This window comes from Mugil cephalus, chromosome 20 (genome assembly GCF_022458985.1).
Source record: "Mugil cephalus isolate CIBA_MC_2020 chromosome 20, CIBA_Mcephalus_1.1, whole genome shotgun sequence".
Classification (NCBI taxonomy): Eukaryota; Metazoa; Chordata; class Actinopteri; order Mugiliformes; family Mugilidae; genus Mugil; species Mugil cephalus.
In genome coordinates this window covers 9,119,320-9,147,229 of record NC_061789.1, presented here as the reverse complement: position 1 = coordinate 9,147,229, position 27,910 = coordinate 9,119,320, and the positions used below count along the sequence as shown (strand labels likewise).

General features: G+C 42.2%; 1 protein-coding gene and 2 non-coding genes across 3 annotated transcripts; 2 read left to right on the top strand and 1 right to left on the bottom strand.

Annotated features, from left to right (window-relative positions):
• Positions 1–3: 3 nt before the first annotated feature.
• On the bottom strand, positions 4–27,910 carry trpm4a (transient receptor potential cation channel, subfamily M, member 4a). The gene is made up of 28 exons (XM_047572716.1): positions 27,735–27,910; positions 19,071–19,132; positions 18,337–18,514; positions 17,075–17,255; positions 15,195–15,364; positions 14,927–15,104; positions 13,173–13,237; positions 12,607–12,840; positions 12,238–12,340; positions 11,396–11,514; positions 10,909–11,211; positions 9,837–9,938; positions 9,456–9,584; positions 9,246–9,375; positions 7,955–8,100; positions 7,746–7,858; positions 6,404–6,511; positions 6,266–6,312; positions 5,840–6,072; positions 5,354–5,469; positions 5,077–5,209; positions 4,412–4,586; positions 3,866–4,031; positions 3,566–3,747; positions 3,029–3,161; positions 2,295–2,367; positions 706–799; positions 4–609 (listed from the first exon to the last, which is right to left on the bottom strand). Exons 1-28 carry the CDS (start codon positions 27,810–27,812, stop codon positions 584–586), a joined length of 3,777 nt encoding a protein of 1,258 aa, XP_047428672.1. The 5' UTR covers positions 27,813–27,910; the 3' UTR covers positions 4–583.
• On the top strand, positions 20,123–20,194 carry trnam-cau. The gene has a single exon. It is a non-coding gene; the product is annotated as a tRNA-Met (tRNA).
• Positions 20,541–20,612, top strand: trnam-cau. The gene has a single exon. It is a non-coding gene; the product is annotated as a tRNA-Met (tRNA).

Below are 27,910 nucleotides of genomic sequence, written 5' to 3'. Positions count from 1 at the left end.
TCATTACCTCTGATAGATTTTGACTTTTATTTCAAAAGATATACATATGTAATATACAATATATATACAGTAGCCTGTAGCTGCTAAATGCTCCATTTAGTGGATTTATCTTTTCTGCTGGGAGTTGATAAAAAGCAGGTTGCAGACCAGAAACCCAGAGCAAAACAAAAAACTAAAATGGTCTTAGTGGATCTGTCATTAGAAGTGATCTCATTTGAAAAATAATGAGTGGTGTTGTTGTGGTGAATGCAGGTTTTGACAGCATTTCATCTTGTATTGTAATGACTGTCTTCCGTTGTCAGTTAATTACCAGACTTCACATTTTTAAAGACCCCACATTTGTTGCAAATCGCAGACTTTGACACCCCCTAGTGGTAGGAAGTTACACACACATAAAAAAACAGCTATGTATGTTGCATGTTGACAACAAGCTACTTGTAAAGCAAAAATAAAAATAAAATGCACCACGAGTAGTGGACAAAATAAACAAACAACTGGAAATGAAGGGCAGATCAGTCAATAATGTGCAAAATGACAAAATGACCCTGAGGAAACTCCTGCATACGTGATCCTGGAGTTAGAGTCAACTTGGAGACAATGGAGAAAGATCTACAAGAGAAAAAAAAAAAGCAATAGTAATTAAAAACATTTAAAACCACAAATATAAGAAACAAAAACTGCTTCCACTGCTAGATGTTGAGTTACCTCTGTGGAACGGAGGCGGGCGGCTGGCTTTAATCAGGTTACTCTGAGACAGAGCTTCAGTCATCCAGGAGAGGGCGCTGCAGCAGTACTCCACCTGGTGGGAGACCGACATGACAGAGATGGATTTGTGCTGGAGGAACCAGACACCACCACAGACACATACAGAATATACCCATATCCCATGTATCCATGTACATGCACCAACTGTATTCATATAAAAATAGGTGGGCTTTTCTAATTTTATTTGGATTTAACTTGTAACATTTTATTAATAGAAGCAGTGAGTTGGAGCTGCAGCTCGACAGCCTGGTAAATATTATATTAATATAGCTTGTTATTAACATCCAAGTGTCCCATAAAATCAAAGAAAGGCTGAGTTGAGATGTAAAAATGAACAAGAAGCTTCTCAGTCACGCTTCTTTCTGTCACCAAAGATCTGATAGTAATGTATTTGTGACCTAATCAACAGGAGAAAGTGTTTTCAGCCTCATCTTCTGATGACTGTGATGGATTTATGAATTTCTTTGTTCGCAAGATCAGTTGTCTCGGATCAGATCTCAGTCTCAGAGTTTAATGCTCCCATCGAGTTTGACGCTGTTTAACCCTCCATGCATGAGCTCGGGGATGTAGCATTTCATACATATCCATCATCATAGGAAATACTATATCCTAGATAGATTTGCAACCAAATTTCTTAAAAATGGTCCTGTAGGTCCTCAGTTTTCTTTCTATTATTGATCAATGTCTCTTGAGTTTGCAAAAAACCTATCCCCAACCTACGTCCATTCATTTTGGTCAACTAAAAGTGCTATGGCCTAGCCATAAAACAAGCTTAATCAAGGACAACTGGATTTCCTCGAGGAAGTTCAGTCTGCCTTCATGTCTGTGGTGTTTTTAACCAAATGGTTTCCCTCATACTTGTCTGACAGGCGCGTCAATGTTTTTATTTATTGGGGGGACACCCTCGGGAGACGATCCTTGGACTTATTTTGACTTCATGATATACGTTACCTCTGGGACATCTGCTTGTCTCCTCCAGAGGTATCTCTTTTCCAACGACATGCAGATTTACTTCTCAGCTAAACCCAATAACCTCCACGTGTTACAAACTGGACGTATAACAAAGATGTATCCAACTCATTTTTTTGAAAATCTATGGCTGGAGTCCACCTCTGGCACATCTTCAGTTGGCCAAAAAGTCAAGTAGTTGGTTCCTAATCAACCTGATTCCTGCCTCTCTTCTTCATGACTTCCAGTAAGGAGGAGAATAAACATATAAGGCTCCTTTCTCATGATCTAACTGAAGCCTACTAAACTTTGGAGCAAACTTCCTTCTTTCTTCTTAAATGCCACATCTATAAAAACACTGATATAAGTTTAGTTTGCTTGTCTACTGTGTGTAATGTATCCTTGTACTCGTATCACTTTGGCACCATGCTATAAAATAAATCTGATGTTAACAATGACCCCAGATGTTCTGGTATTGGAATCAGCCTGGACTGAACTCTATGGGTAAATACTGGCTGCCATATAAATGACTGGTGCAGATCGCTCGGCCTCGGGTGCACGTGCATTAAAATACTGCTGACCTCTGTCTCCAGCAGCTGCAACCGCCGGTCGTGGTCACGGATCTCTGCCATCTGCTTTAGCACGGTGTCCACCCTGCAGGATAAAACATTTATATGCTCACAAAAAAGATTTTATGATCCCTTAAATAAATAAAAAATGGAAAAACATGTGCTTGATGCTTGGTATTATTATAGTAAAGTTATTTATTTCTGAGACTGGAGTTTGCCATTAAAGTGCAAATACATGTATATACGTGCACATTGCATTATGGGTACTGTAGTCTTTGCTACACTATAAGAATATACCACTTACAATGGTCACAAGACATAAAGATGCAACCGTAATGATTTAGAGGAGTGACATGCGCAGAATGCACTTTTATACTCGATTAATTTAACATCCAACTTAAAATATTTCCGTTTTCCTCGATATATTTTTCAGAGTGCTGTTATTTTTTGTATTTTTTGCATATTCTTTCAAATTTTATATTGTTTTTTGTATATATTCTTGTCTAATTATGTGCTACTATGAAAGAAATTCGCCATACGTGGGGAAAATATACAATGTCTTATGTCTTAACTTCCTAATTACTGGCTGATATATAAATATGCACCAATTTAATAGCGTGTATTGTAGGTAATGTATGTTCTACCTGTGTTTATGTATGACCCATTTTAATTCTACCTCAAAGGACTGGTTCAGACAGAGATGGCTCTACGTTTGTATCCTTTAGCGACATCAGAGGCTTACTTACTTGACAGATGTGCGTTTAAGCCGCGCCGTGTCGCTCTCCCTCTGACGCTTGTTCTGAGCCGAGAGCAGGTTCTCTTTCTGAATAGCCTCCCACGTGTTGAGTCGACTGGCCTTCCTGCCGCGCAGCTCCTGAACTGAGGGCAAGAGAAGTTGAGTCAACGGACAATGGCGACGTTCTTGAGGCTCTGACCTGGACCTGTCAACATGTAGCAGCTTTCTGAGCTCCTTGCTCTTTCCTTCATTTCTTTTCTGTTTTCCTCTGAACCAACCGAGCACCAAGGGAGGAAATGTGCCTAGGTTGTAGCCACGATGGCGTAGTAGTGAGTACTTCACTATCTTTATCTGTTACTTTCTTCACTTGGAAGATTTAAATTGACAAACAGGATCCAAACAATATTTGTATACCGCGTTGGACTTCTGTAGATATATATATTTTTTCTGAAATGCCTCACATGACTTTGTATCAGCAGTGCCACATTAAAAGCTAATCTGCGTTTCCTTCCACTCATGCCTCCGACATTTCTCTTTCCCTTCTCACCAAAGTGTTGGTTCTTGACAGAGGGGATGCGCCGGATGTGCCTCTTGACAAAAAGGTGCAGGTGGGAGATGATGATGAACGGCGGCGCCAGGCACGGCCTTGAGTGGTACTCCACGATCAGGTTGTAGCGCTGAAACTTCCAGTAGGTGTCGCTGCGCTCTTGCACTTTGGAGAAGGTGTAGCTGTAGAGAGAGAGAGCAAATTGAAATCTAACCGTGTCGTGCATACGCAGCTTTCCTGCAAATATCCGTGCAGGCACCGATTGAAAGCTATGAAATAAGCACAGGAACATCACTGCACCTGAACATGGCGATGAGGAGGTTGACCAGCACTATGTTGGTGAACAGCAGGTAGATGACGAGGAGGATGACGACCAGCCAGTTGGCGTAGGTGCTCATGCAGGGCTCCGCTCCGGCTTTTATTAGTTCAACGTCGTCTGTGCAGTTAATTTCCCCGACTTTATCAGCTACAAGGAAGACAAGAGAAGAAGTGCAACACAACATGTGAGTGACTTTAAAGACTCCAGGCTTCAGTGCTGTGATAATTTTTTGTGTTAGTGGTGGTGCTCCAGCGGTAAAAACATAATGTGAAGGTTTTAGCCAGAATATAGAGAATACAATGCAATAGTAGCTTCATTATAGAACACAGAGCTAATTAAAGTATGGATTATTTCATTGGACGGCACAACACAAATCCTATTATGTCTTGCAAAGGACCCACAAATGACTTGAGGTCATGTCAGTCCTTTGGGAAAAACACATTTCCAAAATTGAGATGAATTAAATTAACAAACTTTGTCCAATTTCACAAGTTTGGATTTGGTAAAACAGAAACTGTGCCGCTCACCATCCATTTCGTTAATAGGTATTTGTCCAAAGATGTGCAGGTACGGCCTGTAGAACACGCGCCGGAAGATCCAGTTAGGACGGGGATCGTACGAGTAGAGGAGAGCCTGGTTGGCTACTCCGTAGGCCATGAGCCACACGGCCAGGAAAAACAGGAAGAAGAAGACGTCTTTCACCTGAGAGACGCGGGAGAAAGACCAGAGATGGATCATGTAACGGTGTGAGGTGTGAGGTCTGTTGTTTCTAGACTAATAACCAAGGCAGACAGGGGTTCCATGGTGTAATGGTTAGGACTCTGGACTCTGAATACAGCGATCCGAGTTCAAATCTCGGTGGAACCTGTGTGGTTGTTAATGGTTGATTTTCTGAAATCACTCTTATACATATACAGCAAGAAGTCACCATCTGAAGTGTTGCACAATGTCCTTAGAGGTGCCTTTTTTATAAGTAAATAGCAGGAGTTAGGTCTTCTATGCATCTATGCAAACACAGCAGGCTTAGGTGGACAAACCCAGAAAGTAAAGAAACACAACGGCTCAAAGGGATCTGATGTTTTCCACAACAATACACCTCTATTAAAGTCAATTCCTCACCCTGTATTCAAACCATTTTTGAAAAAAAAAAACTGTTAGTTGTGTTTTTAATTTGCAATTTGTGCAACATTACCATTTTGCCGACAATAATGATCTTGGGCCCGAGCTGTTTGTGGATGGCAAAGATATGGATCAGACGTAGCGTGAAGACCATGAAGTCTATGGCCATCATGGCTCGGCCCAAATTGTACGACCAGGGAAACATTCTGGAAAACAAAAACATTCGCGTAACAAGTCACATTTTGACACATTACACCTCTAGAAACCAAACAAGAAAGACATAAACGTATGAGGACATAAGGTGGTCTGCTCTGTATGTGTTTCCTTGGTAGACTTTGAAGAAGAATCACCTGCAGCACAGAGCCAGAATGAAGAGACAAATGGCTGTTAGGTCACACTTGTTCCACACGTCTTGGATGTAGCTCTTCATCCTCTGCACCACAAACGAACTGCCCACGAAGAAGGTCTGTAAACCAGAGAGAGAAGGAGAATTTGAGTAAATATTCCCAGGGCCTGACGCTTGTGAGACTTTCAGCCTTCTGTTCCTCAAATGCCATACCTTCGTAAGGTGAATCTTTTAAAGGAGGTAGCCCTAAGACAATAGGTTTTACACAGAGACCTTTATTTAGCAGATTGTCCACTGATTGCAGGGTTTGAATTTTGATTGTTTAAGCATTTAAACCTAAATTTACTCCTAATGGCAACAGCTTACATGGCAACTCTGACACCAATGGTTCATATGTTTTTGTGCAAGTGGGCAACACTGACTAAGATAGAGATGGTGCAGACCACTTCCACGCCGTATTCGTGAACATGCTAGTGCTCCAACAACCAACCTGTCGAATTTCTTCACAGACCAAGGTGAAGACCCAAAAGTAGAGCACAAACTCCAGGGTGGCGGGGCCGTCGGGGGGCGGCGGCTTGAAGTCCACCAGCAGGACGTAGGCGAACAGGCAAAGGAAGAGGAAGTACATCAGCACATTGCCGAGGAACGAGGTGACGGGGGCAAACCAGAACTGTCTCCATCGGGACAAAATAAACGGCCTCTTGGAGGTGGGTGGAATAGAACCTGGAGAGGAGAGAGTCGATTCAATCGGCTGTTGCTGTAATGTTACACAAATGAGCGTTCGTTTATCTCACTCTATCAGTAGTTACCCAAAGCTCATGGCCACAGGAAGGAAACAAAAACCGTTTTCTTGCACCAGACTGTTTATTTTTGCTATAAAGTTGAACAATTTAACACAGAGTTTATCCAAACCCACCTTCTAAGTTTTCTCTTAGAGCCCTGAGCTCTTCTGCGTCTTCCTCACTGCAATCCCAAGTAAACAAGTTGTTAGTTAGAGCTAAGAAGAAAAACCAGCACACAACAAAATCTGATTTATATGCACGTTTTTTTTTACTTTTGTATTATATCAGCGAGGGAGAAAACGGTGCCGTCGTTCCCGTCCAAACTGTCAGAGTCTCTGTTTTGAAGGACCGCTACAGACTTCACCTCCTCTTCTTGTTCCCTGTAACGTGACAATAAAAAAGGCATCATTTTTATTTTCATATCTTGCAGGTTTTGTGTTAATGGGAGCTCATTAGGAGCAGCTAAGGCTCAAGCCTCAGTGCAGTTTGATTTTGCTTCTTTTTTTATTTACACATAGAGATACACACTGTATCAGCTTTCTGTATTTGGTTTGCTGCAATTAGAGGCGATAAGAGGCGGGTAGTGTGCCCACCACACGGACCTCCTTCCTGCACCTCCACCCACAGGAGATGCAGGCAGACTAAGACAGGGGGGCTTGGCAGTCTGATACTTGGTCCTTGGAACATGGAACGTCACCTCTCTGGTGGGTAAGGAGACGGAATTTGTGGAAGAGGTCAAGCGTTACCAACGAGACATAATCGGCCTCATATAGACACATAACTTTGGCTCTAGAACCCAAGTCCTTGAGAGAGGCTGGACGGACTTCTTTGCTGGAATTACTAGGGGTGAGCATTTTGCTTGCACCAAGACTCTCTGCCTTTATGTTGGGGTTCTCCCGTGTGGACGAAAGGGTTTCTTCCCTGCGCCATTGGGTCGGAGAATGGGTCCTGACTGTTGTCTGCGCTTATGCGACAAACAGCAGTTCAGAGTACCCACCATTTTTGGGGGCCCTTGGATGGACCCTGGATTGCACACCGACTAGGGACTCCGTTGTCCTCCTCTGGGACTTCAATGCTCATGTGGGTGATGACAAGGAGACCTGGAGGGGCGTGATTCGTAGGAACAGCCTGCCAGTTCATTTATTGGACTTCTGCGAGTCACAGTTTGGTCCTAACTAACACCATGTTGGAACATAAGGTTGTTAATCGGTGCTTTTGGCACCATGAGAGTCTAGGCGGTCGTAGGTCGATGATTGACTTTCTAGTCGTATCTAACCTGCGACCGTATGTTGTGGACACTCGGGTAAAGAGAGTAGCAGAGCCGTCACCACTGATACCCACCTGGTGGTGAGTAGTGACCGGTTCTCTTCATAACTTTTTGCTTTTTGTGGTCCTTCTAGCTTCATCGACCTACGACCTCCAGCTCTTACTAGTGGCTGAGATTAAGATCAGCACCTCCAAGTCTGAGGCCATTGTCCTCAGTCGGAATAGGGTGGACTGCCCACTCCGTGTCGGGGAGGAGGTCTTACCTCAAGTGGAGGAGTTCAAGTATCTCGGGAAAAATGGGGGCAGTGTTGCCCTGTTTGCACATCATAATTAAGACACGACACTGACCTGAAGCTGATAAAGTCTGTGTAGATGAGTGGGGGCAGGAAGAAGGTGAGGACCAGTTTCCAAACCTCGGTGCTCCTCTCCATGTCGCCCCACCAGATCTGTGACAACAGAGACTACAGCAAAGAGGAAAGAAACGTCACCACAGCAGCTCAAAACCAACACAACACTCACTGAGAACGTTTCTGCATCATAATCACAAGCATCTCTACCTGAACACCATCGTGGCTGAAGAACAGGCGTGCATCGGCAGCGGTGGCCATCTGCAGGCACGTGGCCCCTCCCCACACCGGAGACCTCCTGATGAGGAGGGTGAAGGAGCGACTCTCACTGTTCTGGTAACACTCACCAAATACATCTGAAAGCACAGACACCAGTACAGGCGACAATGGAGAGAGAGAGGGTGACAATGGTTTCACCAGATATAAAGTAGAGAGCTTGAGGTGACAGACAAATTCTAGACAACAATAAATCTGAACAGAGTAAACTTTTATTTAGCACAGCAACACAGAAATGTTGTCTCCCTCTTCCGGCAGTATGATGTAGTTGCGCCATATAGAGAGGAAAAGTTAGGACAATTCCAACCAGAAGATAAGTAAAAAGAGAGAGAATAATATTAAACCATCACCATAAAATACGATTTTGTAATATTATAATAAAATATAGTAGTAAAAATTTTTTTAAAAATCTGCTATTTAAAAGGTAAATAATATTGACTAACCACCCCCGTGACTCAGCATGAAAAGGTTTGTTCCTGCCTTAGCGCATCGTTTGCTGCCTGTAGTTGCTGGGTCCATAGACATAGTTAATTATTACTATTGCTACATCAGTGACAATGTTGCCCAGAAGCAAAGAAAAAAATCAGGTTTTAAAAAAAAGAAACAGGGAAAGGAGAGAGAGGAGGGACATAAACAAGGTGCCAATATGTGAGCCAGATCTTCTGTAAGAAAGGTGTGTACCCTCTATAGTTTGTGAGTGGCAGAAAGTAACCTGTTCATAGTTCAATAAGCTAGGTAACTACGGGCTAGAATTAGGCTCCGTGTACCACGGATTCATTCATTTGAATTTCAATTCAGACCTGGAAATCTATAAAATGGAAAATCAGTTATTTCATTATTAGTTTTTCAATGTGAAACTTCAATCTGTATTTCTAATATTCAAATGACTACATTGGAATCCCTTTTCTGTACTTCATCATGAGGTCTTTGGCCCCAAGTACCTCATGAAGTAACAAGTGTTAGATACCATATACGGTCCCTTCTTTGACATTGATTTTCTAAATGAAAAAGAAAATTTTTGAAAAAGTCTTGATTTCTCTGGTCTGAATTGAACTTCAAATGATTGAATGATACACAAACTGACCCTTCAGCCTTTACAATGAGGGAGTGGGGCGCCCCTGGTATGACGTATACCTACAGACTACATTCCCCTCTCTTGTGTCAGAGCTATACATCAAGAAACAATGACACCGTTAGTCGCGTCCTTAGCTGTATTCTGACTCACCTTGTGCCAGGTTCTCAAACCTCTGCGCCAGTTCCTTCATGGCCAGCTTGTTCTCCGTCTCACTCTCGAGCTTAGAAAGCTCCCTCAGCAGCTTACAGCCGCCCAGGGCGCTCAGCACCGACTCTCCCGCCTGATAAGACCAACACAAGAGTCCAGAAAACCACCAAACCAGTTGCCACTGGTGCAAAAGTTTATACTGTAAAGTCTCACCATCTCCCAGAAGTAAATAGCCATCTCACTGCGGTTCTGTAAGACGGCCCAGATGAAGAGGGCTGCCCAGGGTGAGAGGCACCGCTGGCCTCGGTACACACACTCGCCCAGCAGCATTTTGTTGACATGCTGAAAGTTAAGAGGAGGCAGAAGAGTCACCAGTAAGTCAGATAAATCACAAATAACAAATTTATAATGGTGCTGACACCAATCCATCAAAGCAGAAATAAGATTGTTTACAGCCTAAATATCTTCTCTGTATCTGGAGTAAAGTGGGGCAACAAACACATGGTGCTACGAAAGCCACCAAAATTATTTATACAACTTTATTTCATGTGAGACAAGGCTCCTCATAGACTGTACAGTCCCCTGCTAACTCACCTTGATGGCTCTCCTGGTGCTGACGCTGGGGTCAAGGCCGAGAGGTCCATAGTAGAAAGGCTGACAGACATCATTCAATAGATCCCACAGCAGACGGGATACCTACAATTTTACCAGACATTTCATTAAAACAGCAAGCAATAATATATGTTTAAAGAAAAAGCTTCATTGTAGAATTCATATTGAATGGTATTAGATCCATCATTTAACTCATATAGCTTTGAGCATAACGTAAAGCATAACGTAAAATATTTTATTGTTGTTTTTTTTATTCAAGAAAATACTAATTTGTACATATCTGTGTGGTGCAAAAGTAAGTGAACCCTTGCTTTCAGTATCTGGTTTGAACCCCATGTGCTGCAGTAACGGCAACTAAACATTTTCGGTAACTGCTGATTCGTCGTCTACAGCAGCTCGGAGGAATTTTAGCTCATTCCTCAGGTCAGAACCGCTTCAATTCTGGGATGCTGGAGGGTTTTCTCAGTTACTTCCACAATGTGTCTATTGAATTAAGTTCAGGACTTGGACTCTGTGATTCCAAAACATAAATTTTGATTTACTCATTTTCCCAAATGATCAAATACCAAAGCATGATATTTCAGTCTTATTTGTCCGATTGGGCTCTCTTCGTCTACTTCTGCTGATGTAGCAAATTCTGTCCAACACTTAAGGCCGCACTATATCTATATAGTACATACACAAGTCAGATACGAACTAAACTTCTGACCGAGTCAGTTTCTACAGAGCAGTAAGTCCCTGCTGGCACATTTGGAAGTGGATCTACAAGAAGATCATCGTCCTTTCATAAAAGTCTGTCTCTTTAGTGCCTGACTGTGTGACGTCTGCATTCATGTTCATTTTCAGTGTAATCCATTGTTTTGTACCAGCACAGAGTTTCCTGTGACACTGCAGTAAAACCCTAAAGCATGATTTTTAACCTCCATGCCGAACAGTTGAGAAAATGTCCTTTCAGCTTCCAGTGCTGCCCTACTTTTCCTCCTATGCTACGACGTTACTTTAGTAGCTGTTTGACGCCATCAACAGAAGCATAACAAAACATCCTCCTCCTCACCTCATACAGACTGAGCTCCATGGCTGACGCGGGTCCGGTCAGAGCACTCTGAGGCCTATTCAGAGGCATTGACACAGATCCGTCTACGTTGGCCAGGGATCCAGCCAGGTCCTGCCTCTCACTTAGACGTCTCTGGAGAAGAACGTAGGCCAGTGAACTGTCTGACAGCGAGCGATACAAGCTTTCCAAGCGATGGTATGTCAGGTAGTCCAGAATGTTCAGACCGTTCTCGCAGAAGAGACGCACAAACTGGGGCTTGTCATTGACCAGTGCGTCCGTCATGGAGTCTTCCAAGTCTTCATACTGAAAACAAAATAATAACCTCACCACTGTGTATTTGTGAGCATCCTCTTTGTCATAGCGTCTTTTCATATCGAGCTGTGCACTGAATGTACTCACAGTTGATGAATCTCAAAACCTATCAGCAGGAGCGGGATACGGGAGTAAACAAAATGTGCATTTGTGTGGATTTTGTTTGGTTCCTAACCTTCCACTGTATGTCTCCGTTGAAGAGCTCGGATTTGGCGATGTCCACCCGGTTCCAGGCCACGGCCAGTTTCAGCTCCTCTGTGTATTCACTCGCATCACTGGACACACGTTTACTGGCTTAACACAGACACACAGATTTAAATGTGAAGTTAAAAACAATGTCTTTGTCTGATGAACAAGTGGGTCAATGGGACAAAGGTGTTGTCATGAAGGTTCTGCTTTAAACTTTCTGTTTCTGTCTGTTGACCCTTAGCGACAGCAGGGAGCCAAGCCCCCAGATTACCTGCTACCTTGACTTTAGTCTTTACCTGCCATAACAAGTTTTTCTCCAACAACACATTTTTATGAGGATCCTGCTTGGAAAAAGTTATACCAGGGAAAAGCTATGCCAAATGTTCACCCGCTCTCACAGGTCTGTTGTGTCTCAACCTGTGATCTATTTACTGTAACCGTCTTCAAGGCTTTCATGGAGCGCTTGCAGTTCCCCCTTTTGCCATTCATTCATTATTACACAGGATAAGATGTTACAATCGCTTGTGCCAAGATCCGAGGCAAAACACATTTAGAAGCCCAGTCCAAGTGAAAAACCGACCAGCAGGCTAGCAGTCAGCTACCAACTAGCAACCAACAAAAATACACCAGCTAACTAGCCTAGCCAACGGCAGTGGTTGAACTTGAACTGACCAGAGTTTGGGGGTTTCAATCTAAAGCATCTGAAGTTGTGGCTCCTAAACTTCTAAATCTGCATTTTACATTACGTCTGCTGCCTTATTTTTTTTTTATATAATTATGAAGCATTCTGTCTTTTAAAAAAGAGCTGAATGAATACATCGTGCTTACCTTTAACGAGAGCTTTGAGGAGAACTGTATCAAAGTCGTCTGAACCTTCCTGTTCCCCGTGGAAGACGGTGATGAGCTCTCTGTTCTGATAAATACTCAAGGCCTGGACACAGAGACGTGGGAAAAAAGGGGAAATTGTTATTTGTAGATTAGCAAAGTGGATGAAGATGCAGATTTATTCTTATAAATGTCTCCAATGTACAATAATTGGGTTATTAGAGCATCAAGTCTGCTTATGCGTCCAAAATCAGCATTCCCATGAAACACCAAGCTTCAGATTGACTCGTAACTAATGCTTCTTGTGTACTATATCATTTACTTGTGACTCAGTCTTGTCTTCCACACCACCCATTTCGAGGAGACACTCACCCTGTCCACCAGGTTCTCCAGATCGGCCGCGGCTGGGAAGTGCTTCCGGACCTTGTCGCGGAACTTGTCTCGGAGATCCGGGCTGAGAACCTCAGCCGCCTCCCCGTCGGGTAGGGGAGGGGTGGGACTGAGGGCAACGAGATTGTCCACCAGCTCGCTGATAAGATCTGCAGCTGGACCCGAACCAGCGAGGACCAGCCAGGGCGTAGATTTCCTCAGAGAGGCATCTAATCTCTATGTACACAAAATAAACGACAGGACATTTTCTCGTATTTATCCACGGAGACTGACGGAGATGGGCATCTGTTAAAAGAGCTTTGAATTGAAAGGCATACATATGGCAGGCATGAAACAGAGTAAAAAAAAAAGAAAATAAGGAAATTTTGACAGCCATTATTTTATTGACATCATGATGAGCCATGAAAGCTAAGCTTCGTTGCTCAAGCATTTTAGTTCCTGTTCACATCTTAAATGAACCGAAACCAGCCACGTCTTACGCGCTCGGCTGCAGATACGACAAGGTGTGTGTGTGTGCAGAATGAGACTTTATTGGACGGATTCCTCACCTCCAGCATATCGGCGTCCCCTGAGATAAGCATGCAAAGCACCGGGATTTCAATGCTGCCACTGCCTGTTGTTGGACAAGAGTAGACGTTAGGAGACACCTCTTGTGTGGGAATGTCGCATTAAAGCAAACAACTTTCCAAAAAAAACAGCATTCAGTGGCTGACATTGTTTTGATACGCCTCAGTTAGAAGCATGTATCAGCTGCACACATTCAGTTTTAGTTTCCTTCTCACGTATTTTATACTTCACCTACAGCATGAAATACTCAATCAAGTTGTATTTATACAGACTTTTACAATAACCAAAAGGTACCCAAAGTGTTTTATATCAAAGTCATAAAACAACACATAAAATCAATGCATAAAAACACAAAACATGGAAGTGGAAAGCGCTACAGTGCTACAGGATACTGAAGGTGTTCCAGAAGTAAATATATGATACGAGATAAGAGTAATAAAATACAACAAAATACAAGACTGCCCTGGTTGGAATTAAACACCGGTCTAAAAAAGTAGGTCATCAGCTTTGATTTAAAAAGGCAGAGATCAGAAGTGGTGCAAATGTTCCACAATCTGCGACGACAAAAGAACTATTACTAATATATATATTAAATATACTAACTTAAGCCGATTGTCAAATGTTACCCCAAGGCGGCCAGAGTACCAGGGTTTGTTGTGAAAACATTTGACATAGGTGTTGTGCCATTCAGCGTTACTGTTATTCAAGTGCAGAAAGCTCCGTGCTCGCCACTGCTTTACATCAGTCATACAATCCACTAACTTAATAAGTGCAGTATTTTAATTGGGACTCATGGGCAAATATATCTGCAGGTCGTCAGCATAAAATTGGAAAGACACATTGTGATTCTTTATAATTGATCCCAAAGGTGGCAAATACAACGAAAAGAGAATAGGGCCGAGAATAGATCCCTGGGGCACCCCACAGGGGAGGGATGCGTACGAAGAACAGAGTTCATCAATCATTACCAAGAAGTTTCTATTTGCTATGTGTGATCTAAACCTTGGGAGAGTGGTGTCCACATACTGCGCCAGGCAGGATGTAATCCCTTTAACACTACAGCGCAGGTCATAATCCAACTCTCATAGCAACAACACACTACTGCATCATGCGCCTCCACATTTCTGCGTAGTTGCTTCCACCAACAAGACAAGTTGCAGTTTACACCTACAGTATGTCGGTCCAGACTCTTATAATATATGAAGTAAAGAGCTTTCCATATAAAGGTTTTGGAAATAAAGTAAAATAATCACATGAGGCTGTGGGGTTTTTATTGATCTTTGACCCTCAGTGTCTAATGACTTCATCCTTGAGTCTGTTCCACATGTGAAAAAAATTCTCCCCATATTAGATTTGCAAGAGTAGGCTAGACAAATGGACGGAAAAGCAGAATACGGGCCATGGCATCTGCTGGCACGGAGGCATATTATTAGTGCTAACACATCTAGCAGGAGAGGAGCTACAGCACAGCACACACTGTTGACAGAGGAGAGGAGAGAGGAGAACTTGCTACTGCCAAACGCATTATAGTTTTGCATAAAATCAAGTCCTTTTATAATGAAGTTCCATCTCTGTGCTGGAGTCAGATTGCAACACAAAGCAGGTATTTGGTCTTAAGCATGAACAGAACTTTGTTTGACACTAGATCTTAAGGACCTTGTAGGTTTTGTTCACATACAATAAAAAAATAATCTCTTAATAGTTCTTAATAACAGGCTTAAAGGGATAATCTCACCCCAAATGCCAGTGCGCTGATGCGAAATGTAGTCCTCAAGATTTGCACGAAAGGCCATCTCTCCCCCCCGACGGCCGACACTCCCGTCGTCCACCAGCAGGAAAGCCTGACAGTTGTTGTCCAGGCAGCACGAGTCACGTGACGTGTTCTGGACGTAGTAACGAGCCGGGAAGCTCCCCTTCAAGCAGACAACACGCAACACTTGTAGAAACCCATGCTACACACCCCCTTGTGTGTCTTACTGAACTGGACACTACGCAATGTTTACCTGGGCGTTGACCAGCTGCTGCTTGTTGTGCACGAGGCCCCAGGGGGCCAGTCCTATCGCAATCACTTTCTTCTGAGAGAGAGCTGGAGCCGCGGCCCCGTGGTCCCTCACAGCCTCACCTACGCAGCGGGCCACACCCTCCCTCAGGCCGCCCGTCAAGATCCAGGCCCCTGGGGAAGAGGACGGAGAAAAGAAGGGTCAGTACAGTATCTACACGCAAAATCTGATAAAGACAACAAACACTAAAGTGTTGGGGTGACAACATAATTTGTGCACGGAGTCTGCAGAGAAACTGCCAAATCTTTGGTTGATTAGACATTTTTATACATGTTTTCGAACCCCCCCACCCCACAAATTTAAATTTCTTTATGTACACATTAACATGAATCCAACATATTTTAGTAAAGGGATAAATGGAAGCAGAAGACGTTATCTTTGACTCAGCGCTTCACTCATTCACATCCAATACAGGACCTGTCTCAGCAGTTCACTGTTTCACACAGAGCACCACACTAGTTCAGACCTGTCAATCACAGGAGGCCCCGCCCCTATCGCTGCTGAACCTGTTTATGTTTACGGCAGTTGCACGGCCGCCCTACTGCTGCACATGAATCTGTGTTTTATTTGAATGAGCTTAATGTTGAATTCATAATGATGATGATAATGATGTGTATATCAGGGGGGTCAGAGGGGGTCCCTACTTAAATCTCTCCATCAGTTTGGGGGCCCTTGGCCTGAAAAACGTTGAAGACCCCCTGCTTTAAAAGATTAGCACTAAGGGAGAGTAAACACTGGTTGCATGTACAACTGTAGAAGATACATGAGCTGTTTTTCTCCAAATTACAAAATGAAGAAACGATGATGGATTGCATTAAATTGTACTTGTTGCGAAGAGCGAAGCCCTCTGAGACTGAAATGTTACTACAAGACGCATTTATCATGCTTGAATGCACTGTCTAAAGTGTTGATTTGGATTTGATTTAACTGGTTATTCACAGTCCAGCTGATTTCATTGCTGCACAGCTTGCTTGCTAGTTCAACTGTCTTTTTCTGGTCATTGTTCAATGAAAAGTTCCATGGATTTGTTTCTATAGATCATTTTACAGATCTACTTGATTTGGTCTGAAAACTAAATGATGTGAAACGTCTTAATTTTTCTTCTTTTGTTTTTCAGTGTAAATATTAAATATAGATTTTATTGTACAGTGACTTTCAGTGTGACCCAGAAAATCTGTACTGGACAGATATGACCAGTATTTAAAATGATATATTATATTATTTATGTAGGGTACTAACAACTTGAGAAAATCAAGCTGAGTTAACTTAACAAATATAAGTATAGTATAGTATATAAATATAGTAAGTATTATTTACGCATTGATAAAGTTGAATTAATTAAGCATTATTAAGTTCATTAAACTTCATTTAACTTGATTTAATTTTGTCTTATACACTGAGGTAAAAAGATAAAAGTACGTGAATAATTTGATAAAAGTTCAGAAAACTTGAAAACTATGAAAATGATCACAAAATAAATAAAGTTTTCAAGTTAAGTTTTAAAAAACACAGTATATGTGCTTAACTTTCGTTTTATGTGATCAGTTCCATCAACATTTTAAGTACTACAAACTTTACCGTTTACAGTACAGACTAAATATTCATTAGCTTCTTGCAACGGCCACTTTTCTAAGTGCATTTTGATCAGGGGATGATCGCTGACACACACCCGTCAGCAAATTCTGCTGTACTCTGAGCTCTGTAAGAGGCTGACTTTGCTCGACAGCAAAATACAAAAATAACCACAGACTTTATTGATGTGCTTGCTTTCCTTCAGGACACTTATGGTCTTAAACACTGGAGGGGATGCCTCTTACTCTTACCTGTGCTCTGTGCCGCTCTCACCAGCCCTTTTCTCAGGATGTCTCTCACCCAGGTCTTGACCTTCTCGTGGCCTTCGCCCCCCACCACCGACACCACCAAATTGGGCGAGGGCAGCCCCCAGTGAGCGGTCATGAGGGTGTAGACGATCTGAGGCGGCGTGTCGCACGACAGCCGCAGAAACTGGACGGGACAGAGTGAAGATTGTGAGGATGGACCCATAGAGGGTATGAACGTGACATCACAGCAAGCGAAGTCTCCATGGTTACGGCCACTGAGTGGCAAAAAGTGACAGTTCATCATGAAGATTAGCAGCATTAGCTTGAATCATAGACTTTAATAGTGTCTGAATTTTAAAATTAATTAAAAAAAAAGAGCTGTTGTTTGATTAACTGTACCAACAGGTCTGAAAAGCAGTCAGAGATATATTTTTACAGATATGTGCCAAAGAAAAGAGAAGTAAATGGATCGGTGAATTCGAAGAAACAACTGGAATCCAGTCACAGAAACCTGGTGTTGTGGTTCACATTTAGTGTCAGGAAATATTAATTTATGCTGTATTGTTTTGACAAAGTCACACCTTAAGTTACTTCTTAAGTCTCAAACTGGAGGGCTGATACGTTTGTGGATGTTGTTGTTTTGATGTAGTTACGTCCGACAGTAACTATTTCAGTTCCAACAATAAATAATAATAAAAGGAACATTTGTGGTCACTCCTCGTCATCCTTTTAACGTCTGGTCGGATGTTACAGTACTGTGTGGCTAACGTTACTTCTCAGTGAAGCTCTTAGCATCTTTTATTTAGCTACATTTATCATATGAGCTAAAACTAACTTAAACTAACTGAAACTGAGGCTAATCAACTTGTCTAATTGTCTTTAATTTGATCTGATAATCCACATTTTCCCCGGTCTCACCGTAATTATCACTGTGATTTTGCCACTCGGGGTGCGTGGCATAACATTATGACCACCATTCTAATATTGTGTAGGTCTCCCTTGTGCCTTAAAAGCAGTTGTGACTCATCAGAGAATGGACATGGGTCTTCTGAGGGTGTCCTGTGGTGTCTGGTAACAGGATGTTGTTAGTGGGGGTCTTTGGGTCCTACAGGTTGAGAGGAGGGGGTGTATGTGGATCATCTCAAAGACAGTTGAACAGTTTGGGATCTAGTGAAGTTGGAGGCCAGGTCAACACCTTGCTTCTCCTAATGCTGTGACTGATCGGTGTATCTGTGACAGTGTGTGCGTTCATCGCCCCCACTCACATGACTGTGTCTGCGTCCTGCACCGGCAAACTCCAGCTCTCCGAAGGCGTCAGTGGGACACTCCGACGAGTGCTGCTTGCTGTCCCACTGAGTGACAATGGCTGCTCCGAAGAAGTCCCCCGTCGCCACAGAGTCGTGCACATCCCGCACGCCACCACACTGACACAGCGCTCCATTACTGACAAAACAAAAATACAGAAAACCCACACAAATGATAAAAAATGAGAGATGTATATTTATATTGGTGATGGTGCACCTCTCAAACTAAAAGTGCCACAGCGCACAGTGATGGATTCATGCAGATGTGAATGTGTTTCTAAAAAATGTCTTGTTTGTACCTCACAGATGCATTTAGCAATGAATTCTGATCAAGAATTCATATTTCACAGTGATTCCACGTCCTGTCTGAACCCTTAATAGACATCTAATATTCAATGTCAGATCTTTTTTAGGAATTTAATACATAGCAAGGAAGGAAAATCTTGATTTCTACAAGTGGAAGCATCAAGATCTAAATAAAAGTGACCTAGATTTAAACCTAAAGGACAGCAAGTATGAAATTAACAAGAAAAACTGTAATGTCCTCAACAACTTGAAAGCAGCTTCTGCAAATTCAATACGATGTCTCTTGGATGACAAGTAAAATCAAAAAACTGAAGTGTGGGCTCCTGATGACGTTTACATGAATAATCCAATACTTTTCCTTTTAGAGATGACGGAGGAGAAGAGATTACCTGAAAGAGTCTTCCACAAAAGTGGTGCACACTCGCTTCTTAATTATTTTGGGTATCCAGCTCTGTGGACAGGAAAAAAGGTTGATGAGAACAGAGAAATAGGAAGACAGATGCTGTGGACTAGACAGAAAACAGCAACAGTTTAAACACCGGGAATCCAACAAGTTTCATATTTTTTTATATGCACGTATTCGATGAGTAATTCAGCCCAGATAATGAAAGCAATACATTTATGCGCAGAAAAGGACAAAAGGCCGACATTGACTCAAACAGTTACCTCATTTGCACCTGTCGCGTGTGACCTGTATTTGGATAACCTGTCCAGATAATATCAGTCAGCGCCCATAGCAGATGTACACAATGTGCACTGTGGTAGGAATGTATCAACCAGAGCTCAGTCAGAAGAAGATCAGATCACATTTTGAGTAAACGTCAGCAAGTGGAAATGCAATTCTTGCGGTTCTTGTTCAAAGAGCGTTGTCTTTGTGATATTTTAATGTCTTAATGTCACTGTGAAACACAGATTATTTACATATTGAATCTTGATAAAAATTACTTCAAAAGTAAAAATAGGACTAAGCCTTAATAACAGGCGTAAACAAAGAGATTTAAAAGAAAGATTGTGCGTCTTCAAGGAATTTCTCACATGCATAAGCAGAGTGGCCGGCGGAAGCGTGCTGGGCCCATAACCCAGAGGTCGATGGATCGAAACCATCCTCTGCTAATGATCATGTTTTGGAGTAGTAGCAGCAGTTTCTAGTAAGAATTTCCCCATGTGGAGTCAAGTGCTAGCATTTGTAACAGTGGAGTGTGTATCTGAAACTGTACTTTACTCATGGGTGATCATGCTGGAGTATTTAAGACGTATCCAGTGTATCCTCAGTGCTGCAAACATCGTAAACGGTTAATGTTAGATATTAGGCGCAGCACATTTATTTCCTACAGACCTCTTCATGGCCTACGTCACTGTGGCCTCACGATGTTAACTGGAGGCAAAACAAAGAGATTTAAAAGAAAGATTTTGGTTCTTCAAAGAGATTCTCACATGCATAAGCAGAGTGGCGCAGCGGAAGCGTGCTGGGCCCATAACCCAGAGGTCGATGGATCGAAACCATCCTCTGCTAATTGTTTTGGGGGAGTAGTAATAGTTTCTAGTACACACATGGTCAAATGCCAGGAAAGAACTTCCACATGTGGGGTCAAGTGCTAGCATTTGTAACAGTGAAGTGTGTATCTGAAACTGTACTTTACTCATGGGTGATCATGCTGGAGTATTTAAGACGTATCCAGTGTATCCCCAGTGGTGCAAACACCGCAATCGTTTAATGTTAGATGTTAGGCTCAGCGCATTTATTTCCCATAGACCCCTTCATGGCCTACGTCACTGTGGCATCACAATGTTAACTGGAGGCAAAACAAAGAGATTTAAAAAAGAGAATTTGCGTCTTCAAAGAACATTTCATATGGATAAGCAGAGTGGCGCAGCGGAAGCGTGCTGGGCCCATAACCCAGAGGTCGATGGATCGAAACCATCCTCTGCTAGTCATAAAGTTTTGGGGGAGTAGTAGTAGTAGTTTCCTGAATGGTAGTCTAGTCCACATACTACTGTATGGTCAAATGCATAAAAGGAATGAAACTTGTGGTTAATGCTGTCACTTTTGGTGCCAAAACCTAAAACACTAATTTGAAGTTTTATCACACACCAGCCACTGACAGTCGTAGACGACTTTGGTTGAACGCGACTAAAAGAAAGGATTGGAGTGAGACAATTAACAAGAGGCACACTTCATATCAAATAAGATTAATTATTTGATTAGTAATTCTTGTTACACGTTATATATCTAGTATTTATTGTGTTACCCTTCACAGGGACCCCACTTACTTGTAATATCTTTGTATTAGAAGCGTCACTTGATAAAGACAGACCAGACTTCGTCCCTTTTGCTTCCTCCTTTGATCAAATCGTCTATCCAGTGAGTGAAAGTGTGGTCCCATTAGCCACAGTCAGCTTTTTAAAATGACGCTCCTGGTCTCAGGAAGTGAGTGTATTAGTATATTGTCTATAATATGCGTTTTCCTCATCCATTCCAGCCAAAACAGTCCATTAAAATATGCTAACTGCCGTTTACAGGCTATAGTGTTTGAGATGTTTGGCACCCAGTTAAGCCCCGCCCCTCGAAAAAACGTCACATTGTTTACAAACGGCAAAGGGGCCTATAGCTTTTGTTATCCTTAGTACTTTTTGGTGGCAAAATAAAACTGCATTTTATTATGCACTGTATACGCATATAAATTGTCATCACAGTGATCTCTGAACTTCCACAATATGACAAATCCATTCTTGAGTCCAGATGTATTCCCTCAGGGTGTTTTGAAGATATCGAAAGGCATAGACTCCAGACATACATTGAATCGGGCTTTGCTTGCTGTAAACATTCCTGAGGGTCATTAAAAAATTCCTTTGTAATGAGCTTCATATGGACGTGATGGAGGACAGAACCTCTTCTATGCAAAATTATGCTCCAAAATGATCACTTCTAGAGGCACACACGCGTCCACAGCGAATCAGCCTAACAAGAAGAATGTCACAGATCAGCAAATAATGATAGAAAGAACTGTCAAACATACAGTACGTTTTGTAACTGTCCAACTGTGATTTGCCTGTTTCTAGCCTCAAATTACATCGAGCTGAAAATATGCTGTAATTTCTTTTCTTTTTTTTTTTTTTTATCAAGGAAAAGGAATGTGGTTTTTCCATTGCCTCCAGTCTTATTTGGAAGGAATCTCAGTCAGTATAGAGATGGAAGAAAAGACACAGACTCCTAATGTATGCGAACTGTTGAATCGTCACTGATTTGAAGCAGAATATCTGAAACCATCCTTTAATGTCGAGTCTGACTTTCTACAAGACGTCATTTAGATGCTACTCCAACAACACGGCCCAGTTCCTGAAGCCATGTGAGTTTCACGTGAATATCTCAAGGGAGGAATGTGCTTGAATATCACAAGATCACACACAAAGGATTACGGTGATCAGCCGTCTGGAGAAAAAGGGAAGAGATGAAGCAAACTGTCGGAGCAGCAGGCGGAAGATGAAAGAAGAGGACGAGGGAAAAAATGTCAGGAACGAGCGAGGAGGGTTTCAAGTTGTGGCACGACAATGTCACAACCTCCAGAACCTGCTGGTAAATAATGTGTTTAGAAGGTGTTTGGGTGTGTTATGCAACCACCTCCCCTGAGCTCTTTTTCCGCATTAAACTTTACATTTGTTGCTACAGGATCATTCATTGTAAAGATTATCTGAGCGAGGACTGGTTCAACCGGTACAGAGTTTCCACCCTCAACATTCACACAATTCACCTGGCAGAGTTTTGATTGGACTGACAATCTCAACAGCCACAGAAGCCTGAGTTCAAGCAGCTTCGTCCTCAAACCGAGACTCAACCTTTTACTTATTGACTTTTATTCTGATGTCTACTCCTGCACAGGAAGATCTAACGAAACCTTTCCAACCTAACCCAAGAAACCATGGGCACAAATAAAATTTCTTCTTCTCACCTATTGAACTTCCTCAAATCTCTGCATCCCAGATGATAAAGGATTTATGGTGCAGTTAGTGCTCTAGGGTTAGGGTTACAGTTAGGGTTAGGTTCTTTGAATGTTGCCCTGAACCGGACACTTAAGACATCCTGCCCTTTCATCAATGATATCAAGAGATCAAATCCCACTGTAGCCTATTAAAAGTGATACTCGAGACAGACACTATACCCACTTTGCCAACTTTACAAAACTCTTCATATTCTAACAGAATATACCATTTTAAGAGTAAAGATTTACCTCTATTTCATCCCCCTCCTTGAAACTCATGCACAAAAGTTCATTTTTCTGCTTTAATTCCCCACCGCTCCTTTTATACCATCATCTACCATGATGTAAGTCTCTATGTGTCTTCCCTTTTGACAAGTGCATTCTTGTGTTATCGTCCTGAGAGAGCAGCCACCTTTTTGTTTCCGTGCAGAATAAAAACAGCCTAGCTTTATTGTTTTGACATCAAGCCAGGTGTGTTGTGTATCTTCCATTGTCTCCTGCTCAAAGCTACAGCTGTCAATTTTTGCAGACGCCTTCAGCAAAGTCTGCCGGGGCATTTGCTTTGCCAGCTAGGGTGGTTCCTGCTATCTTAAATCCAAGCAGACAACTAAAGCGCCGGCTTTTATTGGACGTCTGTTCACTGCTGTCGGTATGTTCTGTACTGAATGTCATTTCACTTTTTGGTGACAATTTGTACTCATGTTCACGTACATATTCAGCTTCCCAGGCCGCCCCCTTGAAATTACACCCTATAGCTACGTATGGAAAAAAACGCGTTGAAACTTGTTATTTGAAACGCACAGAGATTCAAAAGCGTCATTTAATTAAACACTGTTGTGCAAATAACTAGAACATGATGGTTACACCCCTATTGTGGTTTTTGCTGGTGCATGGGTTTAGCTATAGTGTAACCAAATGTGGCAGATTAGGAAACGCCACTCTATGTCTGCAGTCATCTTTTTGCTCTGCAGACATAGACCCTTTGCTTCTTTGTTTTCTCCAGTCGCCCGTGAGCAGGCAACCAGTGTATATAATATCTTTTGATGATTCTAGGTTCACTAGAAATTACTTTTCGCCCTGTTGACAGCAGACATCTCGACTGTCATAACAGGGAGAAGCACAGGTGAATTAATGGCTTCGTTCCATCCAATGAAACATAAAACTGAGAACGAGCATAAACAAAATAGGTACGTCGCTAAGTGGAATGCATCATTAACACAGCTGTGCTTCCTGTACTGACAAAAAGGTGCTAAAGTGACTTGACATGGCATTAAATTGTCACATAGGAAGGAAGAAGAAGTCTGGATGTTTGAGGTTCCCTACATACCTTTTACGAACATGGCATTTGTGTTTTTTCAGTCGCCTAGGAACACAAACATGATCTTGGCCGAGCTTGTTTTTGTGTGAAATACTATGCTGACTGGTGAGAGAACAGGTGAATGAGCACCTATTCTTATAAAGGGTTAGGGTGGAGGTGGAACTGATGAATGAGTCTACAGTAGTCGCAGAATTCGCGGAAGACTTAAACTCAAACAGGTGCATCGGTTCCACGAAACTGATGCTGTTGCACCACTTATTGTTTTTATTGGACATTTCAATTCCAGGAGTCAGGATACGAGCACAAAGCATTTCACGTTATCCTCGTACTGTAAACTTCCACGGAAACGTCCACGCCTTTTGTTTTCTCTGAAACGGCATTGACTAGCCTAGCTCTGGTGAGTCCTCCAGGAGAGCAGGATTTAACTGGATTAACTAACTAAACACATGGTGAAGTTATCACTTCCAACAAGTGTTTAATGTTTAATTCAACTTTAATGACATTTTTGTACGGATTAGTATTAAGTTGTTCCAAGTATAACACATAAAACTGTGGTTGTACCTCAATGGTAACTTGTTTTTTCATCCACATCGTTGGATATAATAACTATTATGATCATTTCCTGAATCAGTACCCCAGTCAGGGCAGGGCAGGAAACAAACACATCATCCTGTTTTCCCTTTATATGACCTTGTTCTTGACCCTCAGCTCAACCAGCTCTGGAGTTTTGCCTCCATTATTTTCTAACCTTTTATAAATTGTATTTTATTCCTTTAATGTCCAATGCCTTTTTCACTCACCCATCCATCCACCCCGACCTCCTCCTAATGCCGCAATGCTAAATAACAACGGCATCTGTCTTCTGCTCCGTTTCTTTCCTATGTGAGGAGTATGTGGCTAGAGGGCAACAAACTCGGTTTTACACCAAAAATATTAATTTGTTTTTTGGTGTTCAGTGTCACAACTGAGCAAGAAAACTTCTTTACCTAAAATCTCCTTAAAACTCGAGGCCATTGATAGTTTTTCTCACGGTGATAGAAAGACCATAAAGTTCAGACATCGTTGACAACCGCCCCCACAGCGACCCAGCCACAAGTGGCCGGCTTGGAGTACAGGTGTGAACACTGAGGTCGAATTGGAGAGATCTGATTTCTGACCACGTCTCCAGGTCGTCTGTAGCGCATTCGACCTCATTCCTTTGTTAGTTCGAACACACAATACCCACTTTCGGGAAATGTTTCTGTCACTGATTCACACCAACAGCGCAGAGTTGAATTTAAGGTTTTCAGGGTTTGAGGTTTAATCTGAGCTTCGTGCAAGTCTCTAAAATGACCAACACAAAAGCAGAGATAAATAAATAAATACGAAATTCTTCTTCTAAGTTGTTTAACCCGAACGCATCCAGGGCGGATGTTCATGCGAAGTCTGAATGAGGCCTTATCCTTTTCCGTAAGTGAAAGTTTTTTCTCATGAAGCAGTCTCCCAGTAAACAATAGGTACTTTTGGTATACAGGAACTTATTTTGTGTGTGTAACTGTACCAGGAAATATCCCACCTTTACTGTGGAGGGACTGATAACAATCACAGTTCTTAAATATGTGCTTGATACCTGTTTTCTGTCTTTGCTTTAGTTCAGGGGAAGTACTTTCCCACTTCAAGAGCCTTATCAATAATTATAACAATGCATCCGTTTTTTGTAGCGCTTTTTCATGGACACTCAAAGACCCTTCACATTGGATCCATTATTCATTCGCTCACACAGTCACACCTTGGTGGTGGTAAACTGCCTCAGTAGTCACACCTACAGAAACATGGCTGCCAATCCGGCCTCTCCGACCACCATCACTCATTTGCAATCATACACCAGTGGAAACAAACCGCCAACCTTTCAGTTATTGGATGATGTTGATGGTTTAGACCGCAGACTGTATAAAGATTTATTTACTGTACGTTCAAGTTAAGATCCAGACGTGTAAAAACACATCACCCTTCATGTTAGCCTTGAATAACGCAACAACATGAGGAGTTTAGCCAATGCGTGACTCTTATAAATTGCTGTCAGGCAGAACTGAAACATGTTTTAGTCAAACCTGTCACCAACATGTAATTCATGACTGGCAGGACTTGCATTGTGCATGCAAACGTTCTTGAGGGTGTGCAATATTTCAGCAGCACTCTCTAGTTTGCAGTCGCCCTCCACACACTCTAAAAAATCATCTTCAACTAAATTTTTAGTTGTTTAATTATCAAAGTTATTAACATAGCTTCTTAAGTTGACATGTTCCCACAGTCACACCCTGGACTACCACAGTTCAGGGTTTTTTTTAGAGAGCAGAGCAGTTTTGGTAGGAAAGCACTGTAGGCTCATTTAGATGCAATTCAGACAGTTTTGTTGCATTATTATTGTTATGACAAGTCAACAAGTGAAAAGGGCTGATTATGATGATTATGGCCTCTCTCTCTCTCTTTTTAACAGTGTGTGAATTTACAAAGTAGCTCAACACACATTTAACACATAGAACCAAGATGCTTTTGCTAATCTGTCAAATTCAGCTACAGGTGTGCAGTAAAACCAGCCCATATGAAACTCTCTTTCTTTCCCACATAAAACTTTTCAATCACAACGGAGAACTCTTGTGGGAAAGTTGAAGCTCCTCTGCTGCCGATGCCCCTTCTCCTCTTGTTATCATGAAAACACGGGAGTTATAAAGCGCCGTCCAGCTGGGACTAATAATCTCTGCACTTACAACAAGCCCACACGGGAAGGCTTTGAAGGGCATTTCTGAGGAACGCAGCGCTGGCTTTTTGTTTTTCAATACTTAGTGGCTTTCAAACACACGTTCAACATTAAATACACACTGACAGATTGTGGGCATATAAGCTCATCTGTTTGACTGGCGCGTGTTCACTTGCATAAGTGACATTTTTTTGGCGCCTATAAGAGGCAATAAATCACACTTTAAAATTGCTTCATATCATTGTTTGTACATAGATGTGAATACGTCTTTGACTGCATGTCTCTTACGTATCATGTTTTATAGCATGTCAATAAAGCTGTGCATATGGTTTCAACAGCACTCACATTCCTGTATATACCTGCACATACCTGCGCATGACAACCTATGGACTCATTTATAGTCTCTATTGCTCTGCTGTCTCTTGCCATGGCAAGAAAAGACATCATCAGAGAGGAGATACCAGCAGGTTTTACTATTAACTGGTTCAGTCTCTACCTGTAAATGTCTGCACGTATGTGTGTTCACCAAGCCATGTTTGAATCGTCCACAGGTTTATAAAGTCAGAGGCTGTATTCTTTGATGTGGCTCATTTTTGTATATATTCTCTCCTCCACTCTGCTTCCACAATAACAAGGATTTATCCATGTTGTCCCCAAACGTTACTCATCCAAACAGGTGTAAATAAACTTCTATAAACATTAGAAAATCCCCAGTTGATGTTTTTCGTGCAGTTTATGTAAGAAGTTAAAAACGAAACTTTTTTTTTTTTTTTTTTCACTAGAGTAAGGAATAACTTTAGTCTGAGTGAGTGATATGATCAGACACTTCTGCAGTCAGCAGGGACCCCTGAGACTTCATACCAGCGGAGAGCCTGAGGACTCACCCTGCATGTCTCGACTGGAACAGCAGCATCTTCAACAACCGAACAACTTTTCTCATCTTATTCTACTGGATCAAACCTAACCAGAAATAACCACACACGCTACAGTTCTGTGCCTCCCATTGTGAGCGCGCACGTACCTGATCTTTCTCTTTCTTGCTCCCAACTTTTCCGCCGTTCCTCTCTATCTCCAACTCATTCATCTCGCGTCCCTGCATCCGCGTCGTGTGATCGCGGAGCTCCGGATGGGTTGTTTATCCTGTCAGGTCCGCCCACAACCTACCGGCGTTGAGAGGGTGTGAGAGTGTGAAGCTCG

Excerpts from the sequence above, each read along its gene's own strand:
- trpm4a (XM_047572716.1), bottom strand. The coding sequence starts at position 27,812 with ATGCAGGGACGCGAGATGAATGAGTTGGAGATAGAGAGGAACGGCGGA. Across the intron at positions 9,939-10,908 it reads TGGAGCTCAGTCTGTATGAG|GTATCCCGTCTGCTGTGGGA; the intron begins GTGAGGAGGAGG and ends GTAAAATTGTAG. Across the intron at positions 3,748-3,865 it reads CTCCTCATCGCCATGTTCAG|CTACACCTTCTCCAAAGTGC; the intron begins GTGCAGTGATGT and ends CTCTCTCTACAG.